This window comes from Chlamydotis macqueenii, chromosome 2 (genome assembly GCF_036417535.1).
Source record: "Chlamydotis macqueenii isolate bChlMac1 chromosome 2, bChlMac1.mat, whole genome shotgun sequence".
Classification (NCBI taxonomy): Eukaryota; Metazoa; Chordata; class Aves; order Otidiformes; family Otididae; genus Chlamydotis; species Chlamydotis macqueenii.
This window is the reverse complement of record NC_141557.1, coordinates 13,790,444-13,817,322: the sequence shown is the minus strand read 5'-3', so window position 1 is coordinate 13,817,322 and position 26,879 is coordinate 13,790,444. Positions and strand designations below refer to the sequence as shown.

Sequence of the window (26,879 nt, the reverse complement as noted above, 5' to 3'; positions counted from 1 at the left end):
TAGACCTCTTCCTAATTTCTTTTTTTTTTTTTTTTTTTTTTCCAAGTATCATTCAGAGCATTGGCTAAGGTTGCAGTAATGTAAACTTCCCCCAGTAGTCTGCTTTACTGCTACCTTAAGTTTGACTTCTTTGTACTTGTAAAGGACTTCTTCTGAATTATAAAGCTAAAAATAACCTTTGAAGCTGAAATCCTTACCATGGCTTTCTGTGTGTGTGTCATTACAAGTTAGTTAAGTATTTAGCCAGTACTCATAGTTAAGCTATATCTGCAAGTGTAGCCTGTGATATTAAAGTTGTTAATTCAGCACACCTGTGAGCATTCATTCAGCACCTCCTAAATATTCAGTCTGCTCAAGCTGATGCACAAACTGGTGATCATTTTTGAAGTGGTTGCTGTGGTCTTTGTCTGAGAACTGGATTTAGGTTTGTAGACTGCAGGGAAGCATCCTCATTTTCCTAGACTGCCTTGTTTGAAGAAATTAGATAAAATAGTTAAATTTAACAATTGCATGTGACGAATGATGGATAGTATTTACGTGATAAGCAAATTTGATATACCCTATTGGTTGGTCAGTTCTTTTCCACCATTTTTCAGTGTGTGGTAAGTGCATTTCTAAGAGGAGCTATTGCTATTCATTTGTGTTTCCTTGTTGATGTGAGGTCTTGGGCAGCCACATCTGCTCTGGAAGAAACAAGCCAGAGGACATTAATTCTGTAATATTGTTTTGTCTTCCTTTTACAACAACTCCTCACCATAATGCAGCACTCTTCTCTTTTGTGGTTTTTCCATTACACCGTCTTTTTTTTTTTTTTTTTAAAGTCTTTTATGTTTATTCTCCTTTTGTGGCAAATAACCAAGATGAGCAACAAAATATTTTTGTCTTTTTGTGCACTATCTTATTGGTTATTTTGCAGGCAGAGTTGGACATTACTCAAGTGATCAGGGTGAGTGGCTAGCAGAAGTATCAGGAAATGTTGTGCTTTTTCTTCTTTGACTTTGTCTTGTTCTGCTTAGTAATAGTTGAGAATAGTATTTTATACAAATACAGTTTCAAAATGTTCTGTATGAAAAAATTAATTAGTATTGACTCTTTTTCATTTAAAATGGAATGTTATCAGTATGATAACACCATTGTTCTTTTCCTTTCTTGCTTCCTCTTGTTTGTAGAATATTTAATTGGCTGAATAGTTTCCTTTCATCCTTAAATACAAATGGTGGGTTCCTGCTTTGATTTATTGCACTTTGTCAAGGACTGGCACTTGCCGAGTTTCAGATTCACGTTGTCAGTAGGTGTGATGCAAGAAGCCAGCAGCTGTTCTTTTTTGGGGCTTGGGAAGGCAAGGAGAAAGGAATGAAAAGGAGGGTGACAGGGTGCGACGGAGAAGCCATCCTCTCTGTCATCCCACGGAGTTCAGGGAGACAGACGACAGGTTGGAGATGGTGCTGGATCCTTTGCATAACTTCCAGCATCCTTGTGGGTGCTGGAAGATGCCTACCTACAGTTCACCTGTATGTTTGCTTTCTTTCAGCCTTTTTAAATTTCTAAACAGTTGCAGCAGACTTCCCTTTCCTGTTGAACTGGCAGTTGTTTTTTGTTACGGCTTTAATACTGCTTCAGTGTGTACTTGTCTTTTCTTTTAATCTGCTTAGTCAAGCTGCTGAGGGGGATAAAGATGCAGCCCAAGATAGAGCCATTTCCTTTTTCAGAGAGGAGAGATTGCATCAGTATCTCTGCCTGTACAAGGAGAGCAAACAGGAAGACATGGTTTATGTTTTTTTGGGGGGGTGGTTGGAGAAAAAGTGAATTTTTTGTTATTGTTTGCAGTTGTTAGTTCTTTGTACTGGGTGCTTTTTTTTTTTTTTTTTTTTTTTCCACAGGGGAATGGAGCAGGGCAGAGGAGAGAAAAGTTGTTTTCTCCATAAAGTTTTTCTAGAAAATTTTCCCTTCCAGACACGATGAAAATGCTCTGTTTGCCAAAGTACTTTCTTCTCTTCTTGACAAGATATGCTCTTAAAGTTAAATCTGTGTTCATGAGCAGTGATATCCAATAAAAATAAGGGATTTTTTTTTTGCATATTGGAATATTTCTGAAGCAAGTTAAAGGGAAGGGAAAGGGAGGGAAGATGAAGTAATATCTCTTCCACTTTTTTTTTTTTTTTTTTCTGGAGACCCTTCATCAGCTTTGGAGCAACAACTTCCTTTCAGCGTTGTCTTGTTTAGGGATCTGGACATGATTTCCGCTGTCTGCTACCCAGCAACTGGGTATTCAGATCCTAGCAGACTAATACTGTTTTTATCAGTCCAAGTAGAAAAACTAACATCTGTGTATAGACAAAATTTTTTTTCAGCTTCCTGGGCATCATTCATGTCAGAACCCTGGTCTCTGTAAGTGACCCTGTAGTGATTCACATCAGGGGAAGCTTCCTCCCAACAGCAGTCCTGCTGATGGGGACTAGCAGAGAACGGAAGGGTCTTTTGCTGTACATAGTGTGGCACAAGCAACTTCTGTGAGCTTTTTTGCATGCTTGAAGTGATGTATGGTATTTGCTCCTGTGTAGCCCCCAAATTTTCCTGTCAGAATGGATAAAGAGGCTGTTCTGCTTCCCTGTTGTTAAACTACTAGGCATGTGACTGGTAATCAAACACTTTCAGCTAGTGATTATAAGAGTAAATATGGTACCTGCTGAAAGGGGAACATAGTCTAAGAAGTGCTTTAATCCATGAAAAATGCAATGCATAACATAAAATGTGAAATGTTGGGTTTTTTAAGTGCCTGAGGCTGGCTACTGTAAAGGTTTATAATTACTGTTCAAATTCCTTAAGATATTTTCATTAACATTGCTTACTCAAAGAGAAGAACAAGATAAACTGGAAGACAGATTAGAGGCTTCTCAGGTGCTCTTGAAGGCCTCCTAGAGATTGCTTAATCTGGTCTTTGCTCCTCTCCATTGCAAGATCACAAAAAAAACAAGTCTAGAGAAGCCCTTTATAGGCCATCTAGCCCATTTAGCAGTTTCCTTATACTGACGGCCATTCTTAACAGATGCTGTTTAAGATGCCTTTTCAGGCTTTCAGTAGGTTAGAATCAACAGGTTTTCTTTAATGTCTTGCTTCAACTTACTGTTCGAAATGTTTTTTCTAATGTCTTTCAGCCCCTTGCTTCTTTTCCTGTCCTCTAGGATGAACAGTTTTACCTCTCCTGTCAGCCTCAAGGCAATAAGTTATATGAAATGGTAAACTGTTGTAGGGGGCAGAACAAAAAATAACTTTTCAGATGGAATGAGAGGACACAGGAGAGTTCTTTTACAGGGTTGCTTTATAATACTTGCTGGGAGCCGAGTGAAGTCACTCTGGTCAAATTGCACAACACTAGCAATTAAATGTGATGTAAATATATGCCTTTGAGCTGCTTTTAGTGTTCAAAGAAATATTTAATCTTTTCAGGTTTATAAAACAGTGTGCTTTATCGGTGGTTAGGTAGGGCCTGTGTGTGCTGCAGAAGAGTTTACCAGTGGTTGCTGAGCCCCTCAGGAGCTCAGTGGTACTCTGACATAGTTTTCTATAATTGACGTGAGTGAGGACAAGTTTTGAGAGCAAAAAACTTCTAAGTACGGATGTAGTCTGAGTTTTGAATATTGTCAAACACTGGTGAGACTAATCAGCTGAGGACAAGGTTGAATCATGTCATAGACTGATGAGGTACAATGGATATTACTTAAGAGTGGTTGGACTGGATCTTTTATTTTTATTGTAGATGTTGGCACCATACAATGGTGCAGTTTCCTGTAGCTTTTGTTCAGGTGAATATACCTGAATCGAGCTGCTAAATGTAGACAATTGGGCTCTAGTATCAAGTTATGCAAGATGAAAATAAGTGCAGAGCTTTGCAGAGCTGTGTGGAGAATTGTGTTGCATGGCTTGCTTGATTTTGGAAACACTTTGTTGACCTGTAAAATCATGTTTCTTCTCTGAATAATGTTGTCAGAACTAAATCATGTCCTGAAGCAATAGAAGATCCCCAAGATAGGAACCTCCCTTTTTCAAGTCAGAAGCAGTCCTGGTCTTTTTGCTTGCTATTGTAATTTGGCTTCGTGTGTACCCTTACATGCCAGTTTTCTCTGTTAGCATTTTGGCCAGCCTCTTCTGCCTGGAAGCTAATGGGCTTGTCTCCACAGACTGGGTGCAAGCAGGCCTCAATTTTTCCATGGACGGAAATACTATTTAATACTATGTAGTATAGTCTGTTATAGACCACCCAACAAGGATGAAGAAGTAGATGAAGTGTTCTACAAGCAGCTGGCAGAAGCCTCAAAATCACTGGGCCTTGTTCTCTGGGACTTCAGTTTACCGGACGTCTGCTGGAAATGCAACACAACAGAGAGGAAAGTCTAGGAGATTCCAGAAGTCTGTGGAAGATAACTTCCTGACACAGCTGGTAAGTGAGCCAGTGCCTCACTTGACCTGCTGTTTACAGAGAAGGACTGACAGGAGATGTGGTGGTCAGAGGCCATCTTGAGCTTAGCAACCATGAAATGATAAAATTCTGGATTCTTGGTAAAGTAAGGAGATGGGGGTCAGCAAAACCACTGCCGTGGACTTTCAGAGGGCAGACTTTGGCCTGTTCAGGACACGGGTTGAGAGAGTCCCTTGGGAGTCAGTCGTGAAGGGCAAAGGGGTCCAGGAGGGCTGGACGTTCCTCAAGAAGGAAGTCTTAAAGGCGCAGGAGCAGGCTGTCCCCATGTGCCATGAGACGAACCAGCGGGGAAGACAACTGGCGTGGCTGTGCAGGGAGCTTTTGCTGGGACTCAAGGGAAAAAAAAGGAGAGTTGACCACTTTTGGAAGAAGGGGCAGGTGACTCAAGAAGAGTACAGGGATCTCGTTAGGTCATGCAGAGAGAAAGTTAGAAAGGCAAAAGCCCAGCTGAAGCTCAATCTGGACACTGTTGTAAGAGATAACAAAAAATGTTTTTACAAATACATTAACAAGAATAAGAGAGCCAAGGAAAATCCCCATCCTTTATTGGATGCAGGGAGGGGGAAACATTGCCACCAGGGATGAGGAAAAAGCTGAGGTAACTTAATGCCATCTTTGCCTCAGTCTTTAATAACCAGACCAGTTATCTCCAGGGTGTTCAGCCCTGTGAGCTGGAAGACAGGGATGAGAGCAGAATAAATCCCCTATAATCCAGGAGGAAGCAGTTATTGACCTGCTACACCACCTGGATGTGCACAAGTCTATGGGGCTGGATGGGATCCACCCAAGGGTACCGTGGGACCTGTGGAAGGAGCTTGCCAAGCCACTCTCCATCATTTGTCAGCAGTCCTGGTTAACAGGAGAGGTCCCAGACAATTGAGGGTTGCCAGTGTGACGCCCATTTACAAGAAGGGCCGGAAGAAGGATCCGGGGAACTACAGGCCTGTCAGCCTGACCTTGGTGCCAGGGAAGATTATGGAGCAGTTCATCTTGAGTGCGCTCACCTGGCATGTGCAGGACAACTGTAGGATCAAGCCCAGCCAGCATGAGTTCATGAAGGGTCTGCTTGACCAGCCTGATCTTCTATGACCAGGTGACCTGCCTAGCAGATGATGGGAAGGCTGTGGATGTGATCTACTTGGACTTTAGCAAAGCCTTTGATACCATCTCCCACAGCAATCTCCTAGAGAAGCTGACAGCTCATGGCTTGGACAGGTGTACCCTGCGATGGGTTAAAAACTGACTGGAAGGCCAAGCCCAGAGAGTTGTGGTGAACAAAGTTAAATTCAGTTGGCAGCCAGTCACAAGCAGTGTTCCCCAGGGCTCAGTCTTGGGGCCAGTTCTGTTTAATATCTTTATCAACAATCTGGATGAGGGGATTGGATGCTTCCTCAGTAAGTTTGCAGATGACACCAAACTGGGTGGGAGTGTTGATCTGCTTGAGGGTAGGAAGGCTCTGCAGAGGGGTCTGGAGAGACTAGGTCGATGGGCTGAGGTCAGTTGTATGAAGTTTAACAAGGCCAAGTGCTGAGTCCTGCACTTCAGTCACAACAACCCCATGCAGTGCTACAGGCTTGGGGAAGAGTGGCTGGAAAGCTGTCCAGCAGAAGAGGACCTGGGGGTGCTGGTAGACAACTGGCTGAACATGAGCCAGCAGTGTGCCCAGGTCGCCAAGGCGGCCAACAGTATTCTGGCTTGTATCAGGAACAGTGTGGCCAGCAGGAGTAGGAAAGTGATTGTGCCCTTGTGCTTGGCGCTGGTGAGGCCGCACCTCGATTACTGTGTGCAGTCTTGGCCCCCTCAGGATAGGAAGGACATTGAGTTGCTGGAGCATGTCCAGGGAAGGGTAGTGTAGCTGGTGAGGGGTCTGGAGCACAAGTCTTATGAGGGGCGGCTGAGAGAACTGGGATTGTTTAGTCTGGAGAAGAGGAGGCTGAGGGGAGACCTTATCACTCACTACCTGGAAGGAGATTGTGGTGAGGTGGGTGTTGGTCTCTTCTCCGAAGTGACTTGTGATAGGACAAGAGGAAGTGGCCTCAAGTTGCAGCAGGGGAGGACTGAGTATTAGGAAACATTTCTTTACTGGAAGAGTGATCAGGCACTGGAACAAGTGCCCAGGGAAGTTGTGGAGTCATCATCCCCTGGAGGCGTTCAAAAAACATGTAGACATGGCACTTCAGAACATGGTTTAGCGGTCATGGTGGTGTTAGGTTGATGGTTGGGCTTGATGATCTTGGAGGTCTTTTCCAACCGTAATGATTCCATGATTCGTTTAAAATCATGCAGTAACTTACACCTGGTTGGGTGGAAGAAGAGACAGTACTATCATTTAGAACAGAAGCTGCAAATTTTCTTTTGATGAGCAAGTGCAAAAGAACACTGAAAAAGTCTGGAGCTCCTCTGCCAAACTGGAAGCTGACGGGCTGAAGGCCAGCTCTGGTACAAAAGCTATATACCTTCATTAGGGAAGTGTTGCGCCCAAATGAACAAATCCTGCTGAGCGTCAGGGCAGAGTGCCATGCAGTGTGACTGAAGAGCTTCTAGGACAGAGCTGGCTGGTGCTCCTTTTGGTCAATTCTGAGTGTGGGTTTTGGTCAGTATGCGCCCGTCTGTTAGATGTTTCTACCCCGAACCACCCTGAAATGACTGTTTTAACAAAACAAAGAGTAGCACTTTCCTTTTACCCACAAATTTAGGTTTAATTTCTGAGTGATGCTAAAATTAAGGCTGAGAGAAGTTAATCCTTTTGCGTATTCTCATTGTGAATTAGTTAGGAATTTGTTGTGATTCCTTTTGTAGCAGGTATATAGAAGTAGTTCTGCAGAGCTTGTATGACTTTGATAGCAAATTAAGCCATTCTGTTTCTGATAAGATGTATTTTATGTAAACGTCAAGTAAGTCCTGTTGTTCAAGCATCCTAGAACAAGTTGGAAAGTTTCAGGATGAAGCTGGGAGAAAAATAAAGCAGTGATATTTCCTTAGTTCTAGCTGTGCAAGAAGGAAAAACTGTTGTTTTTAAGAGCTAGAAACAGCTGGCATTAATGGAAGTACGTTGAATCTTCATCTCTCAGAGCTTGTTCTGTAACACATGTAAAAGCTTAGCAAGTTATAAAGCAAATTTTTTTTCCATTGTTTGTCTTTTCCTGTAGAGAAAGAAATTCCACAAAATAGCTATTATGTATTCATTGTAACCTGTAGTGTCAGCATTCCTTAATGAACGTCTTTGGTTGAAATCAGAAAAATAACAACTGCTTCTGGTGTAAAGAGCTACAAATCACGTCCACCAAAAGAAATCACAAAATGATAGAAAACTGGCCCAGAATTAATCTCAAGATGTTCTTCAGTCTGTTTTCTGATGCAGAATCCTGCATCTAAGCTGATCGTGGTGTATATTTGTTTTACTTCTTCTTCACAACTTTCAGTGATGGAGATTCTATCACTGCTCAAGTCACTCACGCTATCCCTGCTATTAGAAAAAGGTGGTGGTTTGGAGGTTTTTTTTGCCATCACCTCCTCTCACACTGTCATGTCCAATCTTAATTTTCCTTAAGCCTATTTTTTCTTATCCCATCCCCAGTGGTCGTAGAGAAAATGTTGTCTTTTTTTGGAACTTCCTTCAACATGACTTAAGGCCATTATTGTTTCTTTGTTCCTGGAGAAAACCTCTCCAGTGTTTCAGTTTTTCCTTCTAAATCAGATTTTTCAAACCTCTGGTCTCCTGCTGCTCTCTCCTCCTGACTCTCAGAAATAAATTCCTCTTTTTTTAAAATACAGTGGTCAAAACTGGACATAAAATTCCAGCTGAGCAGTGTGGAAAGGTGCTCCAGCCTGTTGTATACATGGCAATTCTATAAATCCTATTGGATATTTTCCTTTTATTTTTTTTTTTTTTTTTTTTACAAAAGAGTTCTCTGCAAGTTAATGCCAGCTGCAAATTCAGTAAAAAATAACTTGATTTTGTAATCAAAGTTATTGCTCAATATTTTACATTGAATAGACCACACCTCTGTGGAATGTCCCTTACTTCAACCTTCCAATTTGAAAGTGATCCTGGGGTTACCAGAGTATAGTTTTTCCAAGTAGTTTTTACCTGCTGTGTTTTCCTTGGTAGTTCTGTGTGAGATGAAGTCAGAGGTCTTGCGTTGAGAAGCGTGACCTCTTCTGAATCTTCGCTTGGGTACAAAAATACTACTAAGTACATATGAAGTGAATCCTGCTTCATAGCAATGAGGTGCTTATAATTTGTAAATATTTGTAATAGCAGAGATTGTCATGGCTCCACATGTGTCCTATGCTCACTGTCCTGTTTGCATATGAAGATTTACAAAAGGAGCTATGCCAGTCCTTTCTTTCCCCCCTGTTGTCTTTAGTGATGGGACAGAACCTGAGAAGGATCCCACTACTGTTGAGAGGATTCGGCTGATTTCTTCAAAGGCTCTATATTATGTCTCATCTCTTCTGATTTTTCTTGCTTATAGCCTCTCTGACTTGTCTCAGTGGAAGATTTTTGTGGTCAGACATGATGGTTTTGAAATGTGAAGGTGTTAAGCTCCTGTCCAATTTTGGGTGTGGACTTACCCATTGAAATGGACACAGAAGAGAGTTTCCTCTTTAGGACAGTGCTGAAAACTGAGATAATGCTCAGTAACCTCTTTTATCCTTTGTGAGGATGGAGAAGGTTCCTGTGCAGCATTTTATGGAGGTTCAGAAAAGCCTATTTGACTGAACTGTGGGATTTCAGATGTCTTCCAGCTTAGTCAAGCTAGAATATGAAACTGAGGGCGTTTTCCAGTAATTGGAAAAGGCAGAACATCTGTTACCTGGTGTACCATACGGCTGCAGTTGGACGTCAGAGTAGAGGCCCGGAATGTTGATCTGCCCATGGGTTAATTATTCACATGGCACAAATGTGTATATGTACCCAAGATGGCAGGTTTACACTTGGCACCATTCTTCAGACTGGGAGGGGTACCCCTTCCTGCCAAGCTGTTGTGAGCAGAAAGTGAGGCATGAGACACCACGTATTTTTCTGAAGTGTGAAAAGTTCTAAGCCTAACGAAGTGTGATGTGGGCTGAAAACCGTGGAGAGTTCTGTGATGTGGTAGGTTCAGAAGTAAGGTGCATGGCTTTAAATATTGGCATGTATCAAATGTTAGAGTGCTGTTTACATAAGAAAATGTAAATCTGATAGTGGTGTTGCTACAGAGTTGTTTTCTGTTTTTCACTCGTGCTTGCCTTGAATGAATCCAGTCCATTTATTTTAAATTTTATCAAAACCTTTAAAACATATTGACACTTAAAATGTGCGAGTAAAAAACTTTCCATGTGCCTTTTTTTTTTAAATTATGCCGAAATGTCTGTACCTCTCTCTTTTTTTTTTTTTTCAATAACTAAACAGTCGCATTTTCAGCTGATTATAAATTGCTTTGCCTTTATCATGCCTATGGAGGGTACTCAACAGCCTGATCACACAAATCCAGAGATCTGAACTAAATTATGGTAGAATAAAAGCTATAAATCACCAGTCCCTTAGTAGTTCTCTCTGTGTGCATCAATGCTAGGTAATACATTTTATGCCATTAATGCCTTCAGTGCTTCTAAAGTTTCTGTCTGTTGCCTTGCTTAACATATAATAGCTTGGAAGGCAGACGGATTGTGAGCTTCCAAAGTATGAAGAAGTACCTTTCCAAACTCCTGGAGAATTTTTGAGAGGGGATAATTTTTATTTTCTCAGTAAAGTTTTTCACTTCTGAGAAAAGCAGCTTAGCCTACAAATTTCTTGGTCAAGTGAGAGACCTTGATAGAATTTGTTGGTGAGCTTTCAAATCATCTGAACATAATGTTTCTACAATTGTAACAACTTCAGAACATGATTTTTTTTCAATTAACAGAAGACTTTGCTCTTTCACACATAGCTGGGAAAAATAGAAGGATGACTCAGATGCATGTGGGTTTTATCAGGAGTCTATCTGTTCTGTATCTAATGAATACTGCTAAGAAGTCTGCTGCCTATGGGAAGTGAAATGTTAGTGGGATGATGGAGTGCTGGCACTTGTAATAATATCTTCTGGAAATTAGGCAAGGGAAGATGTGCTGAGGTAGGAGTCGCAGGACCGTAGCCTAGAATACCTGGTTGTTCTGAGCTGGTAAATACCTGTGGATTCCACTGATGGTCCATCAGTGTCTCTACTTAAACTCTGGAAATAACATTAATTGTAAGGCAAATTAAAATTTCCATGTTGATGTACCAACTGAATTTTAAACCTCTTCTGTTATAACTGTCCTGATGGAGATTGGTCAAGTTATTCACTAGTGTAGGTAGAATAAGCAAGGATAAAATCTAAGAGCAATAATGACTGTGATAGCTATTAGCTGATATGATGAAACTATTCTCTTTAGACGGGTGGAGTGCTGGCTGCTCAAAACAGCAGGAGGAGAAGCCTCTCAACAAAAAATCTTCAGAAATAAGTAGTGTTGTCAAATGTCATTTTGTGGCTGAGCTTTCCAATGTTTTCCTACGGTAGTGCAGAAATAGGATTGTAATCTGTTGAAAACTTTTGCTGTTAGGAGAGAAATTTCTTCTTTATTTGCATATCCACTTTCTCTTACATCTTTTGATAAATTTTCTTCCTGTCTATTAACAATCTATTTTCAAGGAATTAATTTTTCTAAATTTTCCCTATTAATTTTTAGAGGTTTTAGTAGTTCTACTGTAAAGACCTCTTTCCCCTACTTAATTCTGTTAGGGTTTGGTTGTGGTTTTTGTTTGTTTGTTTGTTTTGTTGTTTTTTTTTTTTAATTCTCTTTTCTCCAAGCGTGGTTTTGTATCTGTTTCTAAATCAGTCCTCGTTTTCCTTTTCACTCTTCCACTTACCCTTTTGGAATGAGGACAGAAATGTAGATTGTGTTCATCATTGCTTTCCAAATGTATGTATGTATTTGAGTAATTCTGCACAAAAATTTTTGCATGGTTTTGGGGAAGGGAGGGATGGAGGGGAGATCAAGACTTGAAAGCATTAGTCAAGGCTCAGGCAGGGCTTGTTGTGACACTTGCACTGGTAATTATTGCTGAACTTTCTGAGCTGCTTCAAAACATGATCACATTACTGTGTGCGTCATTGTGAGAGACAGAGGAATTTGTTTTTTCTGAATTTTTACATCTCCTCAGAAAAATGCTTTGGTATTACATAATAGCCATTGTTCTTTTGCATGTTTTTCATAGCATCCTCCTGGGCAGTTGAGAAGGAAGTACAGTTCCTGTTCCACTATTTTCCTGGATGACAGCACAGTCAGTCAACCAAACCTCAAGTATACCATCAAATGGTGGGTTTTATAATAATTTAATTTTTTTTTTTTTTTTACTGGAACCTACATTTTATATATATACATACATACATATATATGTATACATATATATATATGTATGTATGTATATTTCTGAACCATTACTAAGCAAGCTTCAGAAGTTTTAGGTTTTGAAATAGTAAATTTATTTAATCCAGTCATGCTCCAGAGGCAATAAGTAGGATGAGCAAAGGATATTACTCTTGTTTTAGGTCTGTGCAGAATCAACCTCCCTGTACTACATATCTCAACAGAAAGCAGCAATTAAGGATCTCAGATTCCAGCAGCTGGAATCCTTGTGCTTCAGTGTTCAACTGGGTACTTGCTTTGGATGAGTCCAACTTACTTGGGTACTTGTTTATTCAGAATTTTGGAATTACCTGAAAATGAAGAGCTCTTTTCTGATCACGATAAAATGCTCATTTGCTAAGCTTTCCTTCCAGTTTTCTGTTAGAAATGTAAAGTAATTGCCTCCGGATTCATTTCCTTATTGAGTATAAGAGCACTGGCAGTTTATTATACAGCATGGGGAACTTTGTATGTGGTGTGCGCATGGACTTATCCATCTCAGATGATCGTTTCAGGTTTCACTGGTGCCTTTTTACATTTGAAGAGAAATGAAATTGGTATTTATAGTGTATTGTTCTTCACATTTTGTACAGTAACGGGGTGAAATGAGAGAACAAGTGCTCAGGTATTTTATGTTGTTTGTTTATTGTGATTGCTGATATACTCTCTTGAGTTGTTCATAGGATGGTTACCTTGCTGTACTCAAATGCAAAAATTTATTAAGACAAAATCTGCACTGCAGAGATCCTTACATGAGAGACAAATATATTCAGACTAACACATCCAAAGGATTTTGTGATGTTGGTGATCACTAAAACATGTTCTTAATTTTTCTGTTTAGGGAAAAAGGAGGGGAGTGGAGTGTCAGACTAACACATAATTCCTCATCAGCTCTTTCTGCCTGAAATATAATCTTACTTTTTCTCAAGTTTCTTTAATTAGTAACTTAAAAATAATTCAGGTGAACACTGGAAAAAGGTGGGTTTTTTTGTTTTTGAGATGTACTTTTTTCCTCCTGGAATCTTTTACTTTTCTCTCTAAAATCCTTTGCATGCAGATTTTTGTAAGTGCAGCCTTTTGGATGGGTTTCAGAGTCCTTTTTGCATCAGAACTGAGACTGCTCGTGAAAAGAAGATATGGGTTCAGTTGGCCACAACAGTCGAAAGCGTTTTCAGCAGACCACAGTGGCCAGCTGCAGCCCTGTGAAAGAGGAGACAAAAGACAAGCTGAGGGAGAGCAAGGTGGGGGCATTTGGGAGAGGCTCGGGGTGCGTGGTGGGGAGCAGAGCTGTAGGGAGGAGATGAGTGCACATCAGGCTGGAAGAGCTGGTGCTGGGTGCGGATAGGAGGAGTTCTGCAGGGCTGGGGCCAGGCTGCCGGCATGGGAAGGGTTGGAAGCTGCACAGGGTTGGAGGGTTTGAAAAGGGGTTATGTGGGGTGAGAAACTGAACTCTGACTCATGAGGCCTCTGGGTGAGGAGTCTTTTCCTCCTCTCCTGTCTGGCTGCACATTTAACAGATTTAAGGGCAAGGAGATTGTGGGATTATTGCTTTTGTAGTACAACTTCATTTCTTTCCCCCATCCTGGCAGTCTCTGCAGATAAATGACTATTGCATGTAGGTAAATCTGTGAGGGATGTGTTTCAGCCAGCTCATTTGTTTCTTCTGGGTCATGTTATGCACCAGTGTGTTTAAAATATTAGTGCATCTACAGGAGATCTGCAGCATCGGTGGGGTGGCCAGAGTATGGTGATGGAAGGCTTCCTAAGCTTCTTTCCTACACACTGAGTGCTAGCTGAACCAGTGTATGAAAAGCAGAATAAAACTTGGATCTGAGTTAATCTATTACAGCTCTGAAAGACTTTCAGGTTCTGATATAGATTTCTAAATAGTAAATATTTTCCTAAACTTAATTTGATGTTTTGTTACAAAAGCAACCATATGGGCACCAAGCAGAGCTCTGCACGTATTCTTGCATCAGCTTTCATAAAGTGAACTGAAGCTGCAAGAGTGTTCCTAGAGGCATAATTTATAATTAAATTTTAGGACTAATTAATTTTGTGGATAGCTTTCAGTGAAATTAAATTCATTCATAAATGTGGTTTTTTGTGTTCAGTGAAGACTGTGTCCTTTAAATGTCCATAGTACACAGTATCTCTAAATTCCTTAAATATGTATCTTAGAAAAAAAAATCAAATTTAAAAAGCATTTATGATCTAAAAACTTTTAATCCAGCCAAATAAAAGCTATAATGCTCATACAAAGTTAGTAAAATATATTTACTTTCAACTGAGAAAAAATATTTTCCACTAAATGACTGTTGAAAGAAAACAACAACAAAAAAAAAAAACAGCCAAACCTGAAATAATTTAAAATTCTACTAATGGAGTAACTCCAACGTATTGTTTTTGTAACATGCACTATGTCAGTTTTCATGTAAAAATTTTGGAATAAAATTTCAGAGCAACCATTTTACTATTTTAAAATGCCTTTAATGGAAAGGAAAAGGAGAGGAATGTTGTGTCAGTATAAGACGTAAGCATCTGAAAGTGAATCACTGACAAAAAAAATTGTCAACAAACAGAATTGGTGAACTCCCGCCTCCTTCCCCTTTAGGGGACTGGGTTTTATGCTGCTGGAACAAGTGTGGGGGGGGTGCTGATTCTGCTTTATCCTTCAGTAAAGCTCTATCATATCGAAGTGTGCTTCGATAAAGCTGGAGTCATGAGTTGGAAACTGGAGAATAACCATGAGAATTTCTTAATGCTATGTCTTAATTTTCTTCAGTCTCAAATGTGAATGAGATCAGTTAGTTGCATATGTAATTAAAATCTTAGCATTCTGTGAATACAAGGACACATTTTGTCTTTGCGCAGAATATAAACAGAGATATTTGGGGGTGTGGTTGAGAACATGGGAAATGCATAATGCAATAAGTTATTTAGAGAGTCGTCTCTCCTGAGTTAAAATAAGTAACCTGATGCCAATAAAGTGTAGGAGCCTGGTGTTTGAGTCTGGTATGTGAGCAATTACATAGAAAGACAGCCAAAAGTTAATGGATTTAAATATAAAATCGTAAGTCAATGGTGATTAAAACATTTCATGTTAGCCTGGCAGAATTAACAAACAATGAAAGAGAATGTCCAATGCCTATGATGCCTTATCTTCAACCTTGGAAGTCTGTGAGAGTTTTAGCACTGACTTTAGTGGACTAGGGCATTAAATGGAAAGTATGTGCAACTCAGTATGTGGAATATGAGGATTTCTGTGAAGTAATTAATTACTAGTGAAAAGGAGGCACTTGGAGTGTGCTGAACAAATGTAAAATTGTCTGCTTACAGAAGTTTTCCTGGTATCTAAAAATGAACAGAAGAAAATAGGCTGTTGAGCATACTTTTTGTCATGCATTGTGCTAGGTTTTAAATTTGCATATTAATATGAAAAATAATGTAATTTGACAGTCCTGAGACATTAACTCTGTATTTTTCTTTACAGTGTAGCTCTTGCAATATATTACCACATCAAAAACAGGTACGTGAATAATGAAAACTTGTACTGAAGATATCTTTAATCAAAACAAATGAACTACCCAAACCCTAAAAATCCATGCTCCGTTTCTTTCAAAATGTTTTTAAGTAGTAGTTTTCTTATTTCCCATGTTAGAAATGAGAAACATATTCTTCTATATTTTTATATATATTATTTTGCTTAGAAAAATAAAAATTAGAAGATTACATACCATAGAAACCTGAAAGTACATTTCAACACTGAGAAACTTTGGTGATTGGTTCTTTGGTTTTATGTGCACTGGCACTTCTGCATTGTTGCATATGTTGCAATTACATATAGAGAGATCTGAATAGTGTCTTTCAGATTTTTTTTTTTTTTTTAGACTACACCTTTATAAAGTTAACCATGTAAATCAGTGATCAGTTAATGTTAATTGATTTTGAAATAAAACCCAGTAATTATAGAGTAAAAGAGACATTGTGAATACATGTAATTCAAGATGCTTCAGAAACGGAGCGAGTCCTGCCTTATCGGTTCTGTGTAGTATGTTTTAGATCTCTGTTCAGTCAAGTTGATTAAAATTGAGCAGAAGATAGGTCTTCTAAAAAGTAACTCGGTATATAAATTAGCTTTCTCCATGTTGAATTGCACTTTTGTGTCTTGAATTCCATGTTCTCATGATATGTTACAGTATCATAAAGTAATATTTCCTGACATCTCTAAGAAGAGATAGTGTAATTACTTGAAGTGACTTTTGTGTCCATGGCTTTTCAATGTGTCTTTTCAGAGAACTTGGCTTAGATCTCAATCTAACAAGCCACTTACACGTTTTTTCTTCTGGACTGTAAGAAGTCCGACTAGAACAAAAGGAATTACTCATAAGTTTAAAGTTAAGCTGGTACGTCATTTGGGACCATGTTTCAGGTCACTGGAACTCATCACACTTCTTGAAACAAGGCTGACATCTAAAGAGAAACCTTTAGAAGTGCACAAGGGCAGAAGGGCTTAGAGCTTGATCCTTGCTGAGAGCTCTTAGAAGACATTCCAAGATGTCAGTGGGCCTTGGACTGAAACATGGCAATATGTAAAGCAAAAGTTGGAGTGAAATCTTTTCACAAACTTTTAATCTCATTTCCCAGAAAATGAGGCGTTAGTGATCACGTTTGGATTACTTGTTTATCCGTCTGCGGTTCCCTTTTCCCCCTTTCTTCCATCATCCCTGTGTTAGTTTGGCTAACTAGTCAATTTTTACTATGCTTGACTAAATGATAGCGATCTTAAAAGACAGTCAGACTCTAAAGTATTGTGGAAATAAGTTATTCTTAAGCACTCTGTTAAGTGTCATGCCAGCTGAGTAAAAGGCTTGGGAGAATGGGGCACAGTAGGGATGACAAAGGTTGAGAAACTTCAGTAAGAGCTCACAATTGAGCAGGAGGAATCCAGAGCCAAAGTACATCGGATGCATTTCGTGCTGATTGCCATGGACCTGATTTCTATCCACAGTAAAATATTTTCATTCGTATTCTTATAGAACTTAATGCGCATTTGATCTACAACTGAGGGACAGAGAGGCTAAACCTTTTTAAGACAGAGTCTCATGTCAGTGTCTTGAAAATAAATACATTCTGAATGTTATTTTTTTGGGGAAACTTGCTGTCTGTCCTTGTTGGGATGGAGAGGTGATTTATCCAGGAAGAACTGTCTGCTGCTTCTCCCTCCTGAGGCTGCCCAGGGCAGGGAGGTGTGTTGTGAACGTGCACTCAGGACGGATGGGCTCGGCAGCGATGCTGGAGCAGGCTCGCCTGTATCAGTTGATGACTCTGAAATGAAGCATGTGAAGTCAATGCTCTGTCTTCAGTTGTCTCTGATTTAGGAACAGAAGGATAACATGATAACAGCATTCAGTTGTACTTGCTGTTGAAACAGCAATAGCAAAACATATGTTCTGTTTCCTTCTGTTATAGGTGAAAGGAAGTTGTTGACGTATGTGGTAGGTTTTGGTTCACTGTGCGGGGCAGGGAGTAAGAAACCACTGTAGCTCTTGTATAGACCCAAGGTTGATTTTGGTAGAAAACAAATCAAGCACCTGCTTTGCCAGAGAATTATTTTCAGACAGTATTTATTTGTTCCTTTTCTCCTGCACAGTAGGGTTAGGACTAAATTACTTCCTAATATTCTGAACTTTCACCAGTCCCATGTTTTGAGAAACCATACATGAAGTAGAATATTCCTTCATATATTTCCCACATTTCATATGATTGTAACATTCTAGTTATCATTCCTTCTTTTCCCAGTGTCTCCTTTCATTGTTATGTTGATTGGCTTTCTGCAGCTTTTGTTGTGTTTAGCTGTTCAACAGGTTGTAAAAGACTACACCTATCTTGTTTATGGAGGAATGCATAAATATTGGTGAATTTGCTAAATAAATAAATAAGATAAAATAAACCCCAATGAAATAACCATGAAAAATGCTTAGATCAATTAGTCAATGGTTTATTTTTGAAGCATAACAATACAAATTTGTTCTAATGAAGACAAAAATCTATCAATTCTTTTTTGTGCGTGTAATAGATTTTTTTTTTAAGGGCGATGAAATGTGCCTTCATAGCATGCAGCAGCTACAGCATGGAGAAATAAAATAGGAAATTCTTTCTCTCTTCTCATTGTGAAGGGCCGCAGTTTACTATAGCACATTAATGATGCAAGTGAAACAGCTACTGCATTAAGATACTGGCCTTTTTTAGTAGTGGTGAAAGAGCCTGGCCTAAAATCCTTCCTCATGAGGAATTTTCTAGTAATTATCTCAATCTGCTTTTTTGTTTGAATTTGGATACTCCTTTTTTTTTTAAAAAAAAAAAAAAAGTGTTTGTTTTCAGTGTTAGCAGACTTTATAGCAGAAAAAAGTCACTTTCAGATGTTGAGGTTTAAATGTTAGCTACTAATAAGTACATTTTGTAGACATGAATCCACAGTAAAACTCGTGTTTGCATGCTCTGAGAGACACATGCTGTTAAGTAAAGATAGAAAACATATTCAGTGGTTTCTCTCTTAAGAGCTCTGTGACCCAAGTACCAGAGGTGCAGTAAATAAAGATGGGATTGTAATAAGTGAGTGACATGGATGCATCTGCCCAGAAAGTGTCCAGTTCTAACTGGTACTGTTATACCACTTGCTTTTGGGATTGTTAGTCTTCCTGCCAAGATTACACATAGCAAAAATCTTAAATTGCGTTCTGAATGTTAGGCTTGTGAAGTTGCATCAACTTTCATGCTGATCTTGAGCAACGGGGATCTGAGAGCAAAACAATAAATAAAACCAATGAATTAGGGATATTATTTTGTCTGAAAATTTTTTGTCTATACTTCTTTTTGCTTTCAGAAATCATTAGTAGGATAGGGTTTTCCAAAGAGATAAAAAATTCAGTATGTCTATATTAACTAAAGGATAAATGCAAAAATAGTGCTGCATGTTTGTAAATGTTCATGATGTTGACAGTAAAGGAGGCATTAGTTAAGAGATTGCAAGGATTAACATTTAAGAAAAGGAGAGTAAGCTGAGCTGATTTTATGATAAGTTTATAGTGGTACCTCTTAGGTTGTGGAAAAGCCTCACAGTACAGAGTGCAAAAGCAGTGTGTCTTCGGCATCGAAAGCTGAAAATTGTAGCATACTTTGTAATGTGGATTTCATATTATGCGTCAACCTTATGGCAGAATAGATTCAACTTCGATTTGCAAATCACATTTCTGCAGTGTTCCTAAGCATGAGGAGTATTGGAATTTTAACGATAGACTTGTGTCTGTGAGAGCTGCATGGTGTTGTGTTCAGATAATGATGCTACTTTGGTTTTAATACTTTTTAGGGACACAGACGGAAGAATGCTCTTAGATATTTTTGATGAAAACCTTCATCCCCTTTCGGTAAGTTCATCTACCTCTTCTTTCCTTTCATGTGAACTGTCTTTCTTTCTGTCTGCTTCATTTTGTTTCAGTCACCTATTTGGAAGTATTTCTTCTTTAGAAATCCGAAGTGCCACCAGATTATGACAAACACGACCCGGAGCAGAAACAGATTTACCGCTTTGTTCGGACGTTGTTCAGTGCCGCTCAACTGACTGCTGAATGTGCCATTGTCACCCTGGTGAGTGTCTGAGAGATGACATCAGTGATCTGACAGACTCAGTTTTGTTCTCAGAGCTTGGAGTTGTATGATTTAATACCTCTAGGTGCTTCCATGGAATTGTTTCTCACCCTGGAGACCAAGAGTATTTCTTGATTGGAAGAGATACTGTAGTTCATTTTCTTGCGGAGAGTAAATGATGGAAGAAGAGATTGGGTAACATGCAACACAAAAGCCGGAGTTACGTCTTGCCCTCGCAGAGTGATAATGTTACAGGCTACCAAGGTGACTAATAGAAAACACAGGTGGCATAAGTGATCTGAACAGGAGGGGATGTTAAAAGCAGAGAGGCTTCCACTTTTGGGAGGTTTTCTGTGTATCATTGTAGCTCCCAGCAGAGACTCGGGAACAGCTGTACGTAATTTAATCACTCCAATAAGAATTGATGGGCCCATGAAGGATTTGGTGAGTGACTGAGACATGTTGGTGATGGCTCTCTTTTACGTGCACTGTACTTATCTTTCAGGACTACATCATAGGATAGAACAATTGTACTCAAGGTTGAAGTTTAGCTACTTAAAAATAGCATGACAGAAAAGAAGTTTCAGATTTTCCGCTGGTGTGGATCAGCATAGCAATGTGGATTAAATGAACTAAAGTGATCTTCACCAGCTGAGAATTTATTAATTTTCCTGAAATTTTTATCCTACTAATTCTGACAAGCCTCTTCAGCTTTCAGGCACAATTTTGGCCATGTTCTTGACTCAGAGATTTTAGAAAAACAATTTTTTTTTTTTTAAATGCTACAACATGTGGTTTCGTAACAACTTTGTTATGCACTTGAGATGGAAGAAGGGGAAATTGGAGAAGGTGGATTTTGAAGCTCAGACCTACTCATTTCCTCTGTTAATCTCTCCCTTGGCTTCTAAGATTAGTTGGCAGGTTTTTCTTCTTCAGACAGTCATAATGAATTGTACTAGCCAGTATAGAATGGGAATATGAGAGAAATGGGGCAAGAAACACCCTGCAGTGCTCCACCCTCACATTTTGAAGTATTACTGTACCTAGTTGCTTGACCCAGTCATTGCTTGTTTTCTGAAATGACATTTTGTCTGTCTCTTACATAATTGCACTAAGTACTTGTCCTTCTCCCTTTTCTTCATAAGTGTTTTCTACTGGAGGCAAGATATGTTGTGTGAATCAGTATGTTCTTGTGTAATTTAATTAATCTACTGTCAAATAGAGTGGAACCTTGTTGTAGTTATCTGTTGTTTGATCTTAAGTTATTTGGTCAATGAGGGCACTGTTTAGTAGAAAGGAAGAGGGCTTTTTCTTTTTAGTAACCGTATCTTCCTGTTATTGCAATGCATGGAAAGTTCTTCCCTGCAAATCTTGTTAACCCAGACATGTATTTCAGTATCTTTCATTTGTAACTATGTCCTTGCCTCTTCTGGTTCTCCTGTGGTTTCCCTGCCAATAACTCTTTTGGTGTATTCTGCAATGAGGTATGAATGTTTTTTACTTATTTGTTATATTGCAGAGACAGTTTCCATAGTTGTTAGTGCTTGAAAACTTAGATGGCTTGTATTTGTTTTACCCAACACAATGATAACAGATAAACTGTTTTATAGCATAGTTCTCAAAGCATCCATGCAGATGTTTGCAGATGGATTTGACGCAGGGGATCAGCAGTACTGTTCCGCTATCCTTGGCCACATTTTCAGGATAATAACACTTGCCTGACTTCTCTTTCCAGAGGGCTTCAGAGTTTTTGGGTAAATAGGGGTTTACAAGTGTGAAATTCTGCTGCTGCTGTTCTGTTTCCTCTGTACTTCTAGATCTCATTTCTTTATTTGTTAGTGTCAGCAGGAGGGGCTCCAGAGACAGATGATGTTATTTCTCAAATGTGGAAATTAATCTGTGAAAAAGCAATCAACCTTTCCCCTCTCCCCACACTTCTGAAATCTTAATAGTATTGATATTGCTATTTATGAACCGTCCAAGTGCTTTCAGTTCTGATATCATGTCTGGAGAAGAAGAGAGTAGCATTCCTTGGTGGAGCTTATGTTTTGCCATAGTCTGTCCCTCCATCAGAGAGCAATCTGATAGCCCTGTCTGCCACTTGTTCCTCCCGGGAGGGTTGCCAGAATGCAGGAAGTATATCTGTGGAGATCACAATACATTTTGAACAAGATGCTACAACTGTTATCTTTCTTTCAGTTACTAATTATTTTTAAACAGTCCTAACCATCTCTTTTTACTGTGCAAATTATTAACATGGTCTATGGTCTGTAGTTGAATGGACTCGCTCTTTGTCTTTTTACCTGCCGTTAGCCAGGTAGAAGCAGTAGTTACAATTGGTCTGTATGATCAGCACAGGAGCTGAGTAAATGTGAAACTCCAGGCTGTTAGATAAGCTACTCTCCAGCAAAAAGCCAGCATTGTGTTGCTTCAAGTGCTTAATTAAAATATTTCAATTAAAGCCTCCACTATTACAGCAAAACCAATTTATAATTAAACAAAAAATTTAATTCTCACACAGCCTCCAGAGCTGCCGAGAGATTTCCCATACTGACAGGTAAAAAATTAAAATCTCAGGTTTGAAACAATTAAATACTAATTCACATTACATATTTATAAAAATAATACCATAAGAATAAAATTGGTTTTAGGAATTGTGTTGCTGATTTAAAGTCTTGCGAATAATGAGCTTTGTCCCAGTGAACAGCTGAGCCATACTCTCTGACCTAACTTTGTGAGAAAGTAATGCACGTGTGCTTCTCCCTTGACCCAGAATATTCCTGCCCTTGCTAAAACTGAGAAATGCCTGTCTTTTCTCTGTCTCCTCAAGTGCAGAGGTGGCAAGTTGTACTTATGTTCATCTGTTAATTAGGTAGCAAATAAAACTGTGAGCAGAAGTGTTATCCGTACCAACAGGAAAACAATACAGTGTTTGCATGTCATAAGAATTAAATATTTATGCTTTCTTCTTTTGTTCTGTAAAAAGAAAACAACCCTGTTAAGTAGACCTGGAGAGGAGAACGGTCCAAGTTTTCTGGTTTGCCTTGGCATAACTTTGGGTTTTGTGTAAATAGGCCAAATCAAATGCTCCTAATATACTTCAGTGTCCATAGTCGTTTCAAAGAGGATACATTTTGCATTTGCAAATATTCTGGGTCTGTATGCTATTGACTGGTCAGACACAGGGATATGTAAATGTGTACAGTCCATGAGCTGAATTACTTCTGTGAAGTTCAGGGGAGCATGCTTTTGAAATGTCTTACAAAGTTCATACTGTGACTGAGGGGATTTGATACTGGGAAATTTGAAATTTGAAGTACGTAAGAATAAATTCTCCTTATGAAAGACAGGGATTTAATTAATCCAACCAGATGTTCCTGAGTTATTACTGTACTCTTCAGTCACATTTTCAGCAACTACGTATAGAGAGAATATTGTTGAACTGTATTGTGAAAATTACAGGATTTGAGAAGAATTTTGTTTTCTGTGTGTTTGGAGGAAAGGAGAAAGCTTCTAATTGATTTCCTTTCAGTGGGATATTTTTACTTTTAAATGCTGATAAATGACCTTTTTATATTTAAATTAAAGTATTAAAAATCTGATACTTGTTTAAAATAAAACAAAAACAGACACACTTGATCTGCAGCAGCGGTCCTTTTCAACTGGCCCAGTATAACTACTGAACCTTATACCGCTAATGGAAGGTGCAGGTTCCTCTGAGAACCTCAGAGTCCAATGCAAAGTACTGTTTATTGCCCAGTTTGATGCTGTTGCTCTCCGTCCAGTGACTGTAAGGGGTCGTGAGTGCGGTTGGGTGAGCAAGGCAAAGCGTTGAAGCTGGGCTTTGCCTCATCTAAGAAACCCATAAGAAGAGTTGTTTGTAGCCAGTCTTGTCAGTGGCCACCTTTGTCCTGGGCTTCAAGCATTCTCTGGGAGATGGCCAAAGCCCACCACTATGCCACATCTGCAGAAGGTCTCCTGCCTAGAGAGAAGGTCTCTCCAGCAGTGTTGTGAATCCCGAGCCCCTTGTCAGCTGGCCATGTGTCAGGATATGCTCTGGAGAAGGCCAGGAGGAACAGGAGCTTTGTACCTGTGCTCTGGGCACTGACAGGAGCAGAAAACCCAGATTCTGGTCCCTGGTTTTAAGGCTGTTCTCAACTCTTGACTACCATCTAAGATACAACACATAAATGATTATTGTTTAGTACCTATATGTCTCTTAATCAAGTCTTGCTTTAGGCCTGCTGGGATATACACTTCATAAAAAGAGAACATTCAGGCTAGGAGTTGGGAGGGAATTTTTTTTAAAATCCCCAAGGGAAGAGGACATTCAGTCAAAAAATGGATGTCTGTTTCCTGGTGTATCTCTAATGGCTTCTGTGTGGGCAAGGGATGAATACTGATCTCAGTTTCAGAATGGAAAGTTGATGTTGCCTAATAGTTTGAGTGCATTTTGTATGTATTATAATCTTTGTGTTAAAATGAGTAAATTAGGGGCAAACCTGGAGATGTGTGTCTTTTCTCTCAGTTCCATTAGTGTTACCTATCAATATCTACAATGGTACCTATCAATATCTACAATGGTACTTCACATTTTCAGAGTTTTGTGACTGCATTTGTTATTCTTTTTTCAACATTTGTTCTCAAAAATAAAAAAAATTATTAATTTGCAAGGACTATGGTGATGTTATGTCCTTTTCCACCAAATGGATGGCACCAGACCTTTGTGGAACATTTATAATGACCAGCTGGGTAATTGCAAAGCACAGTTATTTCTGGAGAGTCGTGGTAGGGAACTGGCTGATTTCTTAGAGCAGAGCATATGGCAATTTAGTGATTGTATTAGAGATGTAATTTGCCTATATGGGATGCACTTCCAATTATAACTTTCCATAGAAATATCTTTTTCATTTCAAGGCGTGTGACACACTGAAGTTTTCTCATTAAAGAGAGAGGACTGTACATTTCTTCGTGATGTGTTGGGATGGAAACTGTCTTTGTTAGTTGTTCTGTGCTCCTGCAACTTAAAATGTGAGTTACCTACTGAGTTCACGTGGAGTTTAAATGGGAGAGGGAGGGAATCAGGTTTTTACAAATACATGTTCATTTGTAGATTCTCAATTACGGTAATTAAAATACTAAAAACATTGTCTCCTTTCTGTCAGTGTAAGTCAAGTGAGAAATAATTAAAGCCAGTAAAGTTTTATGCATAAAATATAGAGTAGAATTTGACATAAAGCTATATAAAAACAGTGTAAGAAAAGATAATGCTTTGCTCTTGCTGCTACCTCAAAATTCAGAATTATTCTAGTAATGTCAGTGACATTCCTTGGTAATTGCCTCTTTCTTTATTGTGCTGAGACTCCCACTCAGCCTCCGTGGAGGCAGTGCACAACTTCTGACCTCTCTGTGTTGCACCACAGGAAACTCTACTACTGCAGACAGATCTAATCACAGAATAATTTAGGTCGGAAGGGACCTCTGGAGGTCATGTCTGGTCTGGCCGCTGCACAAAGCACAACCAGCTGGATCAGGCTGATCAGGGGCCTGCCAGCTGGATCAGGCTGATCAGGGGCCTGATCAGTTGAGTTCTGAATTTCTCCAAGGATAGAAATTTCATAGCTTCTGTAGAAAAACCTGCTGTATTGCTTTAGGGAAACCTAAAAAAAGAATTACGGTATTTTGGGTGCTTAGACTGCAACTCCAGTGTGATAAGAGGTATTAGTGGGATATTGGAGGTTAATGTTGAATACCTTCAAAATGAAGTAACAAAGAGAAACAAAACTTGTACAAGGACCCCATAGTAAGATTTTAATAAAATTTGAGTGTTCCTTTGGATTATGAAATATTGAAATTAAATTATTTGACACTTTCATATCTGGTATATATCCTTCTGTAGAGGAAAAAATTGAGGAAATAAACCTCCTCCAGTATTTTAACATTTCTTTCTACTTCAGAGTATTATATAATATACAAAGTATGTTACAATGTCCTCTGAGGTGGAAAAAATGAGATGCTGTTTCGCACTAATTAAAACAACCTATTCAGTGCTATCTTTAGTTTTCAGTTTCTTTAAACGGATTTATGTTCTGTTAATTGGAATGTAACCGGCTCTCTGCTGCCCAGGATCATCAGGAGCAGGACATCCTAGATAACTGGGACAACATTCGATGCAGTGGTTACTATCAGACACTTGGGAGGTTCAGGATAAATTCCCCCATTTGCAAATATTCACCCTGGGGATCAGTCAGCATAGTCCTGCTGGAGCAGCATTGCTGGAGCTGGGATGCTGGTGCCCATCTGGTTAGCCTCGTGCTGTGTTGCAGTTCCGTGTCTGGATAAAAAAAAGCCCCCAAGACTAATGGTGATAGTGAATGGCTAAATGCTATTGCAAGTTCAGGTCCTGACCAGAGGCATCCAAACCAGCTCAGCATGGAGTTGTTTTTGGTCTGGTGGGTTTATAAGCTCAAGATATGTGAAATAAATCAGTTCTGTACCTCTACTGGACTTGAAATGGCTTTGGAAGCCATTTAACTACATTCCTGTGGTGCTGCATCTAAGCTAATGAACTTTGCCAGAGTGCACTGAACTCAAAGCCAATTTGGGATTATCTATACCCACGGAGTTGTAATTTTATTTAATTAATAGAACTAAATTCTTTTTAATTCAGATAAATGAATTCTTGACAAAGGCAAATCACCTAATTCGTTTCACTTATGATTAAATAATAATTTGCTGGTATTTCAAGTGTAAAGGTCAGTCATTGCAAAATTGTGATGTGAGTCTGTGGGAAGAGATGGAAAATAATAATCCAATATTGCTCTTCTGAAATCTTAACTCTGTGCAGTGTGTCTTCTGAAGTGGGCTCAAGTTATTAAAATGTCTCCAATGAGGTGCAAGTGTTGTCCATCAAAGCTTGTTAGACTGACAGTTGTATAAAACGAGGTGGTTCATTCCGGAACACAGTAGACTAATAATGGAGGCATCAGACTCCAAGGAATTGAGTTTGTAAATAAAAATGTGTTGATGGCCCAATGTCCATTCATATTTTCCAGATCGGAACTGCATTTTCATTTTAGCTAGGAATTGAATTATGGTACAAATGTGTTTTGAGGATTGTAGTGGTGTTGGTATTAACACTGAGCTATACTTGTTGTTTGCAAGCTGGGAAAAATTCAGAATGGTATGTTGTTTGACTGAAGCCACCAATGGCTTCTGCTAATGTCACGTCAGTAACTTTAATCTTTTATTTAAATAGTCTTGTTATCATTATGTAAAAATCTATAAACATACAGTCATAGAACTGAGCAGGTGATGATAGGTGTGATGAAGATGGCTCTTG

At 39.2% G+C, this 26,879-nt stretch overlaps 1 protein-coding gene across 2 annotated transcripts in view; it reads left to right on the top strand.

The window, feature by feature from the left end:
• CCNY (cyclin Y) overlaps nucleotides 1-26,879 on the top strand; it is a 129,341-nt gene that overhangs the window by 83,120 nt on the left and 19,342 nt on the right. For both annotated transcript variants that reach the window (XM_086741972.1, XM_086741973.1), the window contains 4 exons: nucleotides 11,700-11,800; nucleotides 15,384-15,419; nucleotides 19,260-19,317; nucleotides 19,418-19,537. In XM_086741972.1, coding sequence (XP_086598098.1) covers nucleotides 11,700-11,800; nucleotides 15,384-15,419; nucleotides 19,260-19,317; nucleotides 19,418-19,537 — 315 coding nt within the window. The remainder of the gene's footprint in view (nucleotides 1-11,699; nucleotides 11,801-15,383; nucleotides 15,420-19,259; nucleotides 19,318-19,417; nucleotides 19,538-26,879) is intronic.